At 37.5% G+C, this 14,383-nt stretch overlaps 1 protein-coding gene across 3 annotated transcripts in view; it reads left to right on the top strand.

Annotated features, from left to right (window-relative positions):
- The window catches only part of grid2 (glutamate receptor, ionotropic, delta 2), a 427,641-nt gene that overhangs the window by 395,303 nt on the left and 17,955 nt on the right, over positions 1 to 14,383 (top strand). For all 3 annotated transcript variants that reach the window (XM_084389289.1, XM_084389290.1, XM_084389291.1), the window contains exon 14: positions 10,678 to 10,844. In XM_084389289.1, coding sequence (XP_084245415.1) covers positions 10,678 to 10,844 — 167 coding nt within the window. The remainder of the gene's footprint in view (positions 1 to 10,677; positions 10,845 to 14,383) is intronic.

Below are 14,383 nucleotides of genomic sequence, written 5' to 3'. Positions count from 1 at the left end.
GTAATTGTAGAGTAATTTGAAGAATTTTCCCTTATTTAAGACTTAAAACGTCTCAGATGTCTTTAGTTCATTTATAATGTGCTCCCGGTTCCCTTTATTTTCACTTTTTGTAGACATATACATATATCTACAGATAATTGTCCATTACAGTTTATCTGTTCACTACTTTTGTGAAAAGAGAATGTAACTCGCATCAAACAAGCGAGAATGGTGACATTTGATCCACGACTAGTCAACACAAATTGCCGACTAGTGTCAAAACTGATCAATTAGTCAAAACAGTCAAGAAAGACAATCAGAAAGAAAGCAGTGTTAAGGATAAAGAGTTAAGAGACATTGATGAGAATTGGCACACTATAATATACTAGTCAGATTCAGCGTGGGTGACTCCTGTCAAGGAACGCTCCTACCAACCTTTGTTAAATATAGGCATTCATGCATCTTTTGTATTATTATTATTATTCCAAAGTAGATAGAAATGTTCTATATGAGTCGATGCTTTTCTTTTAAGAAATGAAAACAGGAAATGAGAATCACACTTCTTTTTGTTGTTCACCATTCCCACTAAATGTCAGAGGCATAATTCATCTGTTTCAGCAATCAATATCCTACATGTCATATTATCCCTCAAATGTTCCCTCCCCGCTGAACGCACTGCTGTTTTCCATTTTCCTGTTGGAGCCTTATGGAAAATTGACTAGTATATGACTGCAAAATGTTACAGCTGTGACAGCTGTGACCGAATCAGGAGAAACTATTATATTTATTGATTGGTACTTCTTTTTGGAATTATCCATTTTGTCGTAGTTTTTTAAAGGGATAGTTTACCCAAAATGAAAACTGACATCATTTACTTACCCTCATGTCGTTTCTTTCTTCTAGAAGTTTTTCGTCCATACAGTGAAAGTCAATGGGGTCCAATATTGTTTTGTCAAAGTATGGACTAAAAAGCTCTTCAAAATATCTTCTTTTATGTTCCACAGAAGAAAAAAATAATGCAGGTTTGGGAGTGGGACAACATGAGGGTTGAGTAAATTATGCTGGAAGTTTCATTTTTGGGTGAACTATCCCTTTTAAGAAATAAGTGGTATGTAAAACAGGTGATCGTGTAAGCTTGTTTTGGTTTGCAAATTAATATCTCTTTATGCTATAGAGACTGCACTGTAAACTGTCTTTTAAAGCCATAGTTTCTGAATATATTGATAATTTTCCTCCATTATTCTTCACATTGAACAGTCTGTAAGGAGTTATATTTGGAATATTGCAAAACAACAGATTGAAAAAGATGAGTGAAAAAATAAAGATTCATGCCATATCCCATTAGCAACAGTATTTCAGTTCTAGCTCAGTGAGCTGTCCTGGACTGTTTCTCAAACATCTGTGCCTAATTATTCCTCACTCCCTTATAGATCCTGTCTTTGGGAAAGAGGTACGTCCTTTTGCATATGGTCTGTGATGGACTATTAATTGCTTTTCCTTCATTTTCTGTTGGATAGAGAGTACTAATGACAGCTCAAAGCCAATTAGAGAGGAGAAGAAACTTGGGAGAGGAAGTTGTCACATATTGGTGTCTCTCCATGTTGTCTCCATCGAGTGCAGATTCGAGCACAGGCCACCTGGGTGTGTGATTTCAGTGTACCCTGCGTGAGAGCTTGTAAAGACCATTGCTCAGCTGTCCCTCTTTAAAAACAGCTAATTAATGATATCCTCAATGCTTTTTCTATTTATTTCGGTGGCTCTCTGCCAAAAAAAACAAAATTGCCCGATGACTGTGTAATGTGTGGAAATTTGAAAAACATTTATATTGTCTTAAAGGGATTGTTTCCATTTGATATTTTGCAACAAAAAAAGATGCATGCATGTAACTAATTTATTCCATCTATACATACATACAATGAAAGTCGTTTCCTAAGAAAGGTATAGGGCCCTATTTTAATGATCTGAAACGCAAGTATCAAGCGCGAAACGCAAGTAACTTTGTGGGCGGGTCTTGGGCGCTGTTGCTATTATACCGGCGGGATGAATGACTCTTGCGCCCGACGCAAATCTAAAATGGGTTGGTCTGAAGTAGCTTCATTATTCATAGCTGTGGTTTGGGCGTAACGTGAAATAAACCAATCAGAGCGACATCTCACATTCCATTTAAGAGCAGGCGCGCTTGTTCTATAGCGGATTCCTATTATAACGGCGGATTTGCCAGGAGCGCTTCACAGCTGAGGAGACCAACGTTCTCGTCAGGGCCGTAAAAGACAGAGAAGTGACGTTGGGGATGGGAGAAACACACCCAAATTAACTTCGGTTAAACAGGCGTATGATAATTTGGGTAAATGTGTAAGCTAGATGTATGCCTTTATAATAAACTGTCTATCTATCTATCTATCTATCTATCTATCTATCCATCTATCGTAATAATGTATGATTTGCAAAAATGAAAACGGCTGCTTCTGTGTAGATGAGAGAATCAAAGTGTATGCGCGTTGTGCACACGCTACATTGATTATGGCCAAGCATGCACCCTTAAAATAGCATGAGGGAACGCGCTACGCGCCACTGACTTTAAACTAGTTTTTTTCGGCCAGTGGTGGAATTGTTTTCTAAACCTGCAAAATAGCATGAGGGAACGTTTGCGCCGAAACACGCCTCCTCTTTGCGCTGAACCGCCCCGGGAAGCGCAAGTGTATTTCTTAGTTAACCGACGTGCGTCTGTGGAGGGAAAAGTCCGCTGTGCGCGGGTGCAAAATAGGAATGATACATGCGTCGGTGTACAAAGTCAATTGCGCTGGGTGCAAGATAGGGCCCATAATGTTTAATAATTTGATAGTTCCCAATATATAAATATATATATAAAGGGCTTGACTCTAACTTTTTTGATCCCCAGCCACTGTGGCTAGTGGTTTTCCAAAGTTACTAGCCACTCACATTTTCACTGGTCACAATTTTGACCGATACCATGGAGAAAAAATATGAAACTTAAAAACAATAATTTGCCAGCAGGTATATTAGGCTCCTGTCACTTTAAGACCTTACGCACAGATCCATTATACTGTTACTCTTGCGTTTTCTTTCTTAACTGTTTACGTTCATTCAAAACATAACTGACGGTGTTTATGTGAATACTCTCTAAGACCGGAATTTTGACATTATTTGATGTGTATTTGACTTTAAGCGCAATAAACAGAGAAAACAAACTCAAAGCGGCTTTATGTGTGCACACTTTCCCATGCCGAAATTACTGTGGTATCGTGTATTAATAGGTACCGTGTATCTATTCTCCGGAAAATTAGTATTGGAAGTGTTTACGATATTTCAGTATCGATATGTATCGATTTTTATCGAACACTGCACTTAGTTTATTATTTAAGATGCCTTTTTAAAAGTCTACATTTTAAAAATGTGTATATTATATATAAAATTCAGCCCACCGAAGTGGCTAGTAGGGCTGACTGTATTACACGCCACTGCTGAAATCCACCCGCAGTTGGCAGGTGTTAATGTCAAGCCCTGATATATCTTCTTTAAATGATGAATATGAACTATCCTTTTAAGCAGCACATTGGTTAAAGAAGGCCCTAAAATTACTGTAACCACTTAGCATTTCTGAATGAGGCTGTAATGATGCAGGCTGAATCAAAGGAGGAAGCAGGATCCACATGCAACAGCTTTATTACATAAACTCAAAACTAGACCGACAGACTTAGGGACAGACTTAGGGACAGACTTAAGCCCCTTTCACACAGAGATTCCGGAAAATACACGGATAAAGTGACCCGGGATTTGATCCGGGTTCATTTGATTTTGGTTCATTCACACTGCCAGTGATTTTCCGGAATCAGAGAGCGCGTTCACACACAACCCGTGTATGTCCCGGAAAGACACGTGACATCGATGTGACTTGTAATGTCTCAGCAGCGTCTTCAGTTTGCTTATGAGCTGCGATTTCTCTCTCGAGAAACCACGCTTGTGCATTTATTTCTCTGATTCGATCATAAAATTGCGCATTTCGTACCGTTTCACAGCTGGCGAACGATCCCGGCTTCAGCGTCATCACTACGACACGGCATTATTACGGCTTTTGTTCACACAGCGGGCGTCCCGGGACTGAACACGGCAATGTTACTAGGTCCCCAACCCGGCATCGATCCCGGCATTAAACCCGGGTCGTGTTTGCGTTCACACAGAAGGCGTTCCGGCAATTTGCCGGCAATTTCCCGGGTTCAATGCGCTGTGTGAAAGGGGCTTTAGGGACAGACTTAGGGACAGACTTAGGGACAGACTTAGGGACAGACTTAGGGACAGACTTAGGGACAGACTTAGGGACAGACTTAGGGACAGACTTAGGGACAGACTTAGGGACAGACTTAGGGACATGACTCGGGAACAGGACTCAGGAACAAAAACAAACAACATTACAAAGTCAAGAACCCACAAACACTGACACAAGACACAGGGTTTAAATACAGAGGCAAACAAGCTAAACAAGATAACAAGGGGGCGTGGCTAATCAGAAACACCTGAGGAAACTAATCAACATAACGGGGAAATGCTAAACAAGGGACAAGACCGGGGAACACAGACATGAATCATGACATAACCAGCTTAGATAAAGATAAAGTTTGAGTTTAAAAAAAAAAAACCTATTTTAAAATGTATTTATTTATTTATTTATTTTCAGTCAAGTCAAGTACAAATTATACAAAAATTCAGTATTTGTGTTTTATTTTAGATTTGCTTGAAAAAGGAGCCCATTTCTGTAAAAAATGGTAATCATGGGTTAAATTATAATCTAAAAGAATATGGATGTTTTAAACATAAATGGATCTAATGAAAAATTGCTTTGGAAAGAAATGAAAGAGAGCCCACTTTGACGCTGGGGACCAATTCTCAAAACAGAATGAAGCCGACCTTAATGGAGGTCAGGCTGTTCCATGTACAAAATCTTGCGGCTGGCATAGTGGCCTCTGGGACATTGAGCCCAGGCCGTTTGAAGAAGTCTCAGCAGGAAAGCCGAGGACAAAGCTGATTGGCTCTAAGTAATGTCGTCCTGGGAGATGATCACTCAGCAGGAATATTCTCCTTCATCAAATGAAGCAGGTCTCTCTCCACACTTCCTTGGGTTCTCTGCAGCATGGTTTCTGAAAAATCTTTTGCTTTTGACCTTTTGGAGTTAGAACCCGATAAAGAGAGATTTGATAAGGTTGACTTAAGGTTCCGAATAGAAATGTAACTAGTTTTCATCTAGAGCAAAATAAATCCAAGATATTATGCCCTGCAACTCAAAACCATTCGGATAAATGCTACAAACGAAAACTGTTAGCACTACACCCTTCAACGATGTGCATGTAAATCAATTGGCTCATATTTTAATGCACATCGTCTTACTGAATAAAAGCTGTTTTTATGCACATTTGGGGAATGTATTCACATCTTGCAGTCTCTATCCAGCATTTTTTTTAATATCATATCTCAAAATTCACACTAAAATATATGGCTGAAAACCCAGCATATGAAGACCAGCAGGCAAACTAATTTGGAAAATATCTGAAATTACGCCTGTTATGCCTACACCTTAAACAAATGTGGGCGAAAGAAGTCAAACTATGCTGCTTTTTGGAAATATATGCATTGGATAATGTTGGAGCATTATGAATATATCCTTTTAAACACTTTCATTTACTGCTGTTCTGGGAAAGATTTATATAATTTATATTAGATTATATAACATTTCTCTGGGCTGTTCTTTCCAAATTAAATATGTGTCCGCAATATAGGTCTGGCAGTATAAGTGGGTATTTAATTCACTTGGGTAACTTTGAATGAACTGGGTTTAAAAAAAACAAAAAGAAAGAAAGTAAAAACAACCTCTGCACCTTGTGAAAATTATGCAGCTGTGTCCTTTTGGAAGTTATTGATTTCATAAAAGCTTTGATTCGTTTCTTACTATAGGACTTACTTCTCAGTAAATATCAGTTGAATCCTGCTGTTTTTATAAAGTGTTGTCATTTTCCAAAGCCATCAAAACCATGAGAGTGTTGTGAGCAGTACATTTCTAAAACAGTCGCATCCAATGTGTGCCTTTATTTTAACTCAGTGCCCTGTTGTTAGGAGGAAACGTTGAATATGTATGGGTGAATATAAATCTAATGAGGGCATGTGCTTGATGCCTCCTTTAAAAACAATGTACTGATTAGGATGCACAGAGCATTGTTTGCTTTAGGGAAAATGGCTTCAAATAATTACCTTGGCACAATTAAAATCACAGCCACTATGTTTGCTATGGCTGGAGGGCTGTAGGACATGCTTCACTTTTCTGTCAGTAATGTACTCCGGGTCAAGAAGTTTCTCTTTTTCTCACCTTTTTTGCCACTTTCAGCCAGTGGTATATTTCTTCACTGTTTGCAGGCCCTGTCTCTGTCACATGCCCATTATAATGCAGCTGTGGCAATTTTATCACCTGCAATTGTACCACAGGCAATTTTTTTCTCTGCTGCCTGAGTTCAATTGAATTAAAATCAATAGAAAAGGCCTCCGGTATTACAAAACAATCTCTATTCTGCTTCTCAATTTAATGTACTTATGTTGTGGTGAGAGGTGTGTGCTTGCGTGTGTGTGTGTGTAAATACATACAAGATGAATACACAATCTTACAGAGATGCAGAGTACACAGATTTGTAGAATTATTATTATCAGTCATCATGTACATGTCAATACAATATTTAACAGATTTTTTTATAATTATTTTCATGTTCTTAAATAAAATAAAAATCATTTTAAATGCTACAAGTGAATTTAGGTGTCAAATTATTAGTGTTTTTAAACATTAACTTTAGATGACGGGAAAGGTAATCTACATTGGGGTAAACATTGGTGGAATGAGCTGCACAATTAAACAATATCGACTGATAACAATAAATAAAAAAATATCTCTAATATTGGCCAACAGCTGATATACATGACTTGCCCACCGCCCCCACAAAAGCAAGAGAGCTTTTGTTAATAAAAGTAGTTCATAAAATATCTTCATTAAATATAAGTGAAATTGTCTTTTTTTTTTTTATTATTATTGTTGTGTTTTCATTAAAAAAAAAAGAAAAAAAAATGAACCACAGCATTGACAGCAAACTAAGCATTCATTTTAAGTAAGAGGAAAATCCCAAGTTATTTTATTTATTTATGGTATACAACATGGGTATACCATATCATATCATTAAAATAAGAGATTTTGTCAGGCCATTGTGAACATGATGATGGACTGGAGTAGTAGGCCTATATTCAATTTCAATTAAGTCATTCAACTGCGCTCTCAGAGTTACATGTATACTTACAGTCATCTACCACAGGTGTAATCCACGTTTTGAGAGTTGGCTCACTCTCCCACTCTTTACTGTTGCCACAACTTATATTTAGGCCACTTTGGCATAGCAATTACTTGAATTTACAGGTACAAGTTTAAATAGATCCATGGTTGGAATTACGTGGGAGCCAGTGGGAGCTGAGCTCCCATAGAGAGAGGTTGAGCTCCCATGAAAGCAGTAAAATCATACACCTGTGGGGGTCTCTAAAAATCATCAGCACCATTATTTTAAATTACAAATAAAGCAATTTTTCCTTCAGACTACTGTAGCGTGACTTAACAGATAGGACAAATTGCCAAACATGGATCTCGCGGGATCTCGGATCGTCATGACACTCCATCCTTATGCTTCACTTTCTGCCAGGACTTTTACTGACTTCTCTCAACTCACAGAAGTGACGTCAACGTCCGATCTAGCAGTAGCATAACCCATCAGGCAAGTGTTATTTTAACATAGGCGTAATTTGCGGGTGGGACATGTCCAACACTTTTTGCTAAGGTCGATATTGTCCCCACCACTTTGGAAACATCTCGGGCACTAATATACCAATACAAATAAATAAAACATCTTCAGTTAACTAGCAGAGCAGTCATTTAGTTCGTTTGTTAAATAAGAGGCGATCTAGCGCTGAAATGTGTTGTTAAATCAAGTGATCAAAGTGGCGCGGATACTGTGTTCTCTTGTGGCTCGCGCACAGTCTTCACTCGGACGCGTGATTCAATCCGTTGTGGAGACTCTCTATTCGTTCCGGTGAAATTACAAAACAAAATGCACACAAACGTGTCCTTGCCTGATATACAACCACTGATAAACATAATCGGTTTTGATAAAAAAAAATAAAAAAACGATACGAGTGCGGATTAGAACCCAGAACCTCTGACACGCTTAGCAAAAGTTCTGCCACTGGACCACTTAACCATACGCTTGGAATTGTCGGATCTACTTATCTATTCATGTGAAAATTCTCACCACTAACAACATATATTAGACCTCATTAAACGACAAATTAAGTCAAATGTACTATTTAAACTGAATTGTGTTAGCAACGCTTTTTTATTAAACATTTTTATTTATTTACATTGGTAAGCTACACTGCGCCTGCTCATAGGCTACTTTTTTTTTTTTCTTTTTTTTTAAAGAGACCCCCACAAAGATGAAATCATAATTCGAACCCTGAATAGATCCCTTGTTGCGCTAAAAACCCGTCACTCATGAATCATCAGGTATGTCTGCTATCGCTCTTACCAACACTAGCCAACTCTGCAGTGTGTGTGTGTTGTTTAGTAATGGCATGATGACTAATTGGATGGAGCACATGCGCACTTGGGGGGGCTTTTTTTTTCGTTAACCAATTAGTCTATAAAATTTTGATCTTTGAAAGCCGCCAAACTGACTCCAAACCTGCCCAAATTTTTTCCTCTCACCCAAATCTTTTTTATCGCACAATCAAATTCAAAGCCAATCTGGCAGCACTGCATAGATCCCCCTTATTTTTTTCTTGGACTCCACGCCAGGGGCTGCAGCACTCTCAGCACCCCTGCTTCCCATAGTCATGTACTGTTACTTGTGGTTATTATACAGCTCTTGTGAAATTATTCTGATTGGTCAAGCGCGCAATCCAGCTATATGTTATCCCCCGATAACAACCGGTAAAAACTGATAACACAGACTTATTCGGGTAACCGTCGCTGAAGTCGGTGCTTTACACTCCTGGAAGTTCTGTGTTTGGTGAGCTAATAAAATATTAAAACTCACTCAATATTTTGTGTACAGTTATTTTAATTATGTCATCCGTAATCACAGACCCGCTCTCTTGTTTCATACAAACGCAGCTGCTGCCATTTTGCGACTATTGTTTTGTACACTGTAATGGATTATAAAATAACAAACAGGTAAGATTTTAAAACAGTTTCATCTCAAATCAATATCTCTTATCCCCATAATTATTTATGTGGTGAAATACCATGTAATAAGTGGTACAATACCTAAACTTAACATATACCTTATTAGCTATTAATAAACAGCGATTAGGAGTTCAAAACTACAATGGGCCCATTTCTAAAGCTCTATGCAATATATTTTGAAACAAGCACCCGAGCATATTGAACACTTTTGAAGGGATGCTGAATGAGGGGGAGAATAATCGGTCAGTTAGAGGGAGAGTTATCATATCTGTAAGCAGTGAAGTTGCATCTGCATTCGTTGCAGTGAAATGACTGCTGCTCTTATCTAAATAAGCTCTTGATGTGAGAAAATTCTCAGTGTTTTCTGAAGCCAGGAGCCACTTGCTGACCATTTTAGTGCTTAGCAGACTGACCTGTAGTTACACGCTATGTCTGGTAAGCCGTTTGGAGTAAATAAGATGTTTACTCATTTAATAGTGATTTTCTCTGAAGGCAGTCTCTCTGATCTAGCTCTGTCCTGTTGCAGACTATTTTGAAATGCCTGAAAAATTCATGAGAAGGCTATTAAAATGTTTCTGCCTAAAAGTCAGCCTTGTCTACCATCAAAAAACCCACGCAAATGTGTGTACATATTTTACATCAACATTTAACGGTATCTTAGCATGATGTCGCTTCAAAATATATCCTTGGATGTTGAACTGCAGATAGGCTGGAACTGAAAAAGAAAGCTCTCTGGTTTTCATTAAAAGCACTTTTTTTTTCTGGTTTTTTTTTTTTACGCAAGACTTTCGTAACCTTGAAATGTTCTCTCAGAGGATAGAGGCCATCTTTCTCTTGAACTGTTCAAGGATAGCATCTTCAGTATTGGAAATGAATACACCCTTTTTCTGTAGCTGTTGAATAAAAATAGGCCTTTTTTAGAATTGAATTCATTCGTAGACCTGAAGATTAAAGTCTAGAGCTTTTGAAAGGTTTATTTTCACGCAAAGAGCAAAGATTGTGAGTATTTAGAACTCTATATTATAGCAAGGGGTTTTTCTGCTGAAATAGTTTTGGTAGAAGTAAAATTTAAAAACAGCAACCCTGCAAACTAAGTTTGAAGATGTAAAACCTCCTTCTGCGTGGCTTCTCAACCGTACTTAATAAACAATTAATGGTAAAAGAGCAGCGAGGTCCTGCTGGGATTTAATTAAGGCTTGATTATTTTTCAGCAATGGTGCTTTATGTGGACCAGCCACTTTTGATAAATGTTCAGCACCTGGTTGCGTTTTTTAAGGATAGTTAGTTCCCACCTGATTTGGTTTTGAATTCGTCCTCATGTGCCTCTCTGTTTTTCTTTGAACGTGATTTCCATTACGGATTTCCATTAACTCTACTGTTCTTTTGTGTACACATGTATGTCTTTTTTCTCACCCTCTTAGGTGAAGTACGGGCGTTTTGCATTTGTGTGGGATGCAGCTGTCCTGGAGTATGTGGCCATTAATGATGAGGACTGCTCGCTCTACACCGTGACCAACAATGTGGCTGACAGGGGCTACGGCATCGCGATGCAGCATGGCAGTCCCTACAGGGACATCTTCTCTCAGAGGTACTGTATGATGAGATTCTTAATATCGATATGTAGCCATTCGTCTCTGGGGCCCTGCTGTTATATGAGAACTTTTTTTAAAGGAAAATGACATTTAAATTTGGCATTTAAAGTGTTAAAGTCTAATGAGTTTGTGATTTAAAATCAATTTCTCAAAGAGAGGAGAGCGGGAATGGTTGTTAAAGGAGAACTCCGGTCAATTTTAACATTGAGCTCATTTTTTTGTACATTTGGAGTGCTGTCAATACATAGAACAACGACAAAAATCGGTGTTGCCTACACCGAGTTATTCTATTTTTAAAATTTGCGCCCTGTTGACTTCAATGGGGCAATGTTTAAACCTGCTTTTAGCCTCTTAACATCCTTGATGAGTTACCTATGATCACGCGCGTGAACTCGACAATCGACTACTATGGACTTTGACCGAAAACAGGAATAAATACAGGTATGAGCGCTGGCTGAATTAACTTAATTTTTATTAATATCTTTCACATCTACTGCAGTCAGATTCACCGTGTTCACTCTGAAGGAATCACTCACATTTTCTGTGCACTTGTAATGACACATCAAGGATGTTAAGAGGCTAAAAGCAGGTTTTTAAACATTGCCCCATTGAAGTCAACAGGGTGCAAATTTAAAAAATAGAATAACTCGGTGTAGGCAACACCGATTTTTGTCGTTGTTCTCTGTATTGACAGCACTCCAAATGTACAAAAAAATTAGCTCAATGTTAAAATTGACCGGAGTTCTCCTTTAAAGTGGTGGTATAATGCCCTTTCACAAGATGTAAAATATGTCTTTGATGTCCCCAGAGTGTGTATGTGAAGTTTTAGCTCAAAATAAGTTGTCACTTTTTGAGGGTGAGCAAAAACACACTGTTTTGTGTCTGTTCCTTTAAATGCAAATGAGCTGCTGCTTGCGGCACAGAGGGTGGAGCTTCAAAAGCATGTGTCATTTTACCTCACACAGACATGCACTGAAAATTTCTAAAACTTTTAGCCTTTTTTGTTCAAACCGGAGTCAGGTGATGTCAACTGAGTCAATGATGGAGTGACTCAAGAAGAAGTGACATGTAGAATGCAACAGGACATCTCTGAATGGTTAGTTGATAAATTTATTTAGCTGTCAATTCTAGGAGGAATGTCGTGTAGCAAATATCTCCCTTTGCTTTGAACTTTGAGCATTGTAACATTGCAGATGTTGTTTATGCTCAAACAGCAACATTACACACTAACTAAAGTTAGAAAAGTGAAATCATAATCAAACACCCCTTTAAACAGCCTGAGTTGTAACAGAGTAAGTTTAAAACATAGAAAGTAGGTACATGGATGAAATCACTATTATACATGAGTGCCACCCTCAGTAACAGTACAAGTTGTAAGTCTGAGTAAAAATTGCAGTACAAATTGCAAAGCAGATCTAGTCTGCCAAGATCAAATACATTAACATTGCCATAATCAATAACATGCTAAAACTATTCTGAGATTTGTTATGATTGAAATATTATTATTATAAATCTTTTTGTCCATGTGCTTTGCAGTGTGTTCCCTAAAAATCCACTAGAGGTGGGCGGTCCTTATTAAAGTAAACAGGCTATTCATTGGTATGCTTATTTCATTTTTCATTGTTGTGGTCTTGGACAGCCAGCAACTCTAATTTGAATACAGCCATTTAAAAGTTTTCCTGTGGTTCTTGAAACAATGGCGAGGAAATTGCACAGCATTAAATGAGAGCGTTTTATAAAAGGCGTTCAGATTTAGCCAGTCATAGAGCTCAATTCTTTAAGTGAAAAGACAAACTCTTTTGCCTCACCTTAGAGGAAGTACTTCAACACAGTAGATACAGCACCAATGGAGATCAAACGTATCAACATACAATTCTTAATGGTAGGAACGTGTTTTTTTGCTCCACTGCTTTAATACGGGGTGCTGAATAGAGAATAGAAATGTTAAATCGCTCACTCTGAGTGAAATTGCTATATTGAAATACCACTATCATGGCAGACTGAGAAAAATATGATAGCATGGAGTGATGGCCCCATTGTTGATTTAAAAGTCGATACATGCTCTGCGTTTACTCATCACCAGGAGTCTTAAGAGAAGAGAAAGAGTGGAAAACTTGACTTAACTCTAAAATGATACGGTATCAAAAAGAATATGCATAGTGAAAGTGCACCAATATTCCCTTACATTGTCCTATAGACACAGTGGTTCTATGTAAAATCATGTGTATTTTAAAGAGCTCTTACCTTTCCAAGCCACAGATAACCGTCTTCCATCTGTTGTTTCCATGCATTTGGACTAAATGCATTTGTTTTTGTCTGGAGAGTGCACAAGAAGCACAGATTCACCTGAAATTTAATAAATACTGTGACAATGTGTTAAATGATCTTTATACAAATAATCTGTATATTTTACAAGTACATGTCAACTTATTCTACCAACCCTAACCTACAGGTAACAGACTACTAACACTCTAACGAGAGTTAGTTGGCAAAGTTACTTGTAATTAGTAGAATGTCTAAAGTGGACTCTCTCTCAAAAAAAAAACATTTAAATATTTGAGTAAGTAAAAATGACACAATTAATACAATCTGACTGAATCCACATGGAGCCATTTGTAGAATCCTGTAGACATTGGCCCATAGAGCCCCATTGAATCTGTGCTGCAGTTAGCAGATACCTGAACCATAGATTTAATTAATAGAACAAAATTAATTGACCAAGTTAGTTAACTGACCAAGAGGCAAACACAGCATTTTGGGTTCAGCCAGATGCTGTGTTTCAATGGAAGTCTATGAGAGCTGAATCCTTCTGTTAGTTGTATTTGATTAACTACAATTTGTATTAGGGCTGCATGAAATATCAAAATAAAATCAATATCGCAATATAGCTTAGTGCTCATGATACAGTGTTCAGCATCTCATAGCAGCTCAGTACATCTATGCTCTGAGACACTTTAAAAACTGTGTATGAGTGCTGTGCTTCACTTTTAAACTTGCAGAACATATATTTATTTGCTGGAAAAAATAATAATAATAAAAAACACACAATAAAATCTTGTTGGTTTGGTTCATGGAAAAAGTATATAAATACCCACATTTTTTAAGTTTACCCAAATACTTTCGCTGTAAATAGATGGTTCACACTCAAAATAATAATAATAACATCAGAGAAAACAATATATTTTTTGCATATTTTTTCAATTATTTTTAGATGCACTCCCCTACAAAATAACCTAAATCATTCTAGAATGACTAATTATTTTTAAATAGAGCAGTTCAAGTAATCTAGTGAACATTCCGCAATATATTTTGGAAAACGAAAATATCGCAATGTGATTTTTCCAAAATTGTGTAGCCGTAATTTGTATTGCTCTTCAAACAGTGTATTTTTGGGCAAGCTTTTAAAGGTAATATACATATACAAATATTGTAGAAACATTTCTGACCTTAATAAATTATTTTAAGTCGTTTATTTACAGGTATTTTGAGAAGCAGCGTTTTGGAGGAATGTTTGATAAATTACATTTGGGTTTTC

Source organism: Rutilus rutilus (assembly GCF_951802725.1).
Source record: "Rutilus rutilus genome assembly, chromosome: 19".
In the NCBI taxonomy this organism is placed as follows: Eukaryota; Metazoa; Chordata; class Actinopteri; order Cypriniformes; family Leuciscidae; genus Rutilus; species Rutilus rutilus.
The sequence above is the reverse complement of the archived record's forward strand: the minus strand, read 5'-3'. Positions and strand labels throughout refer to the sequence as shown.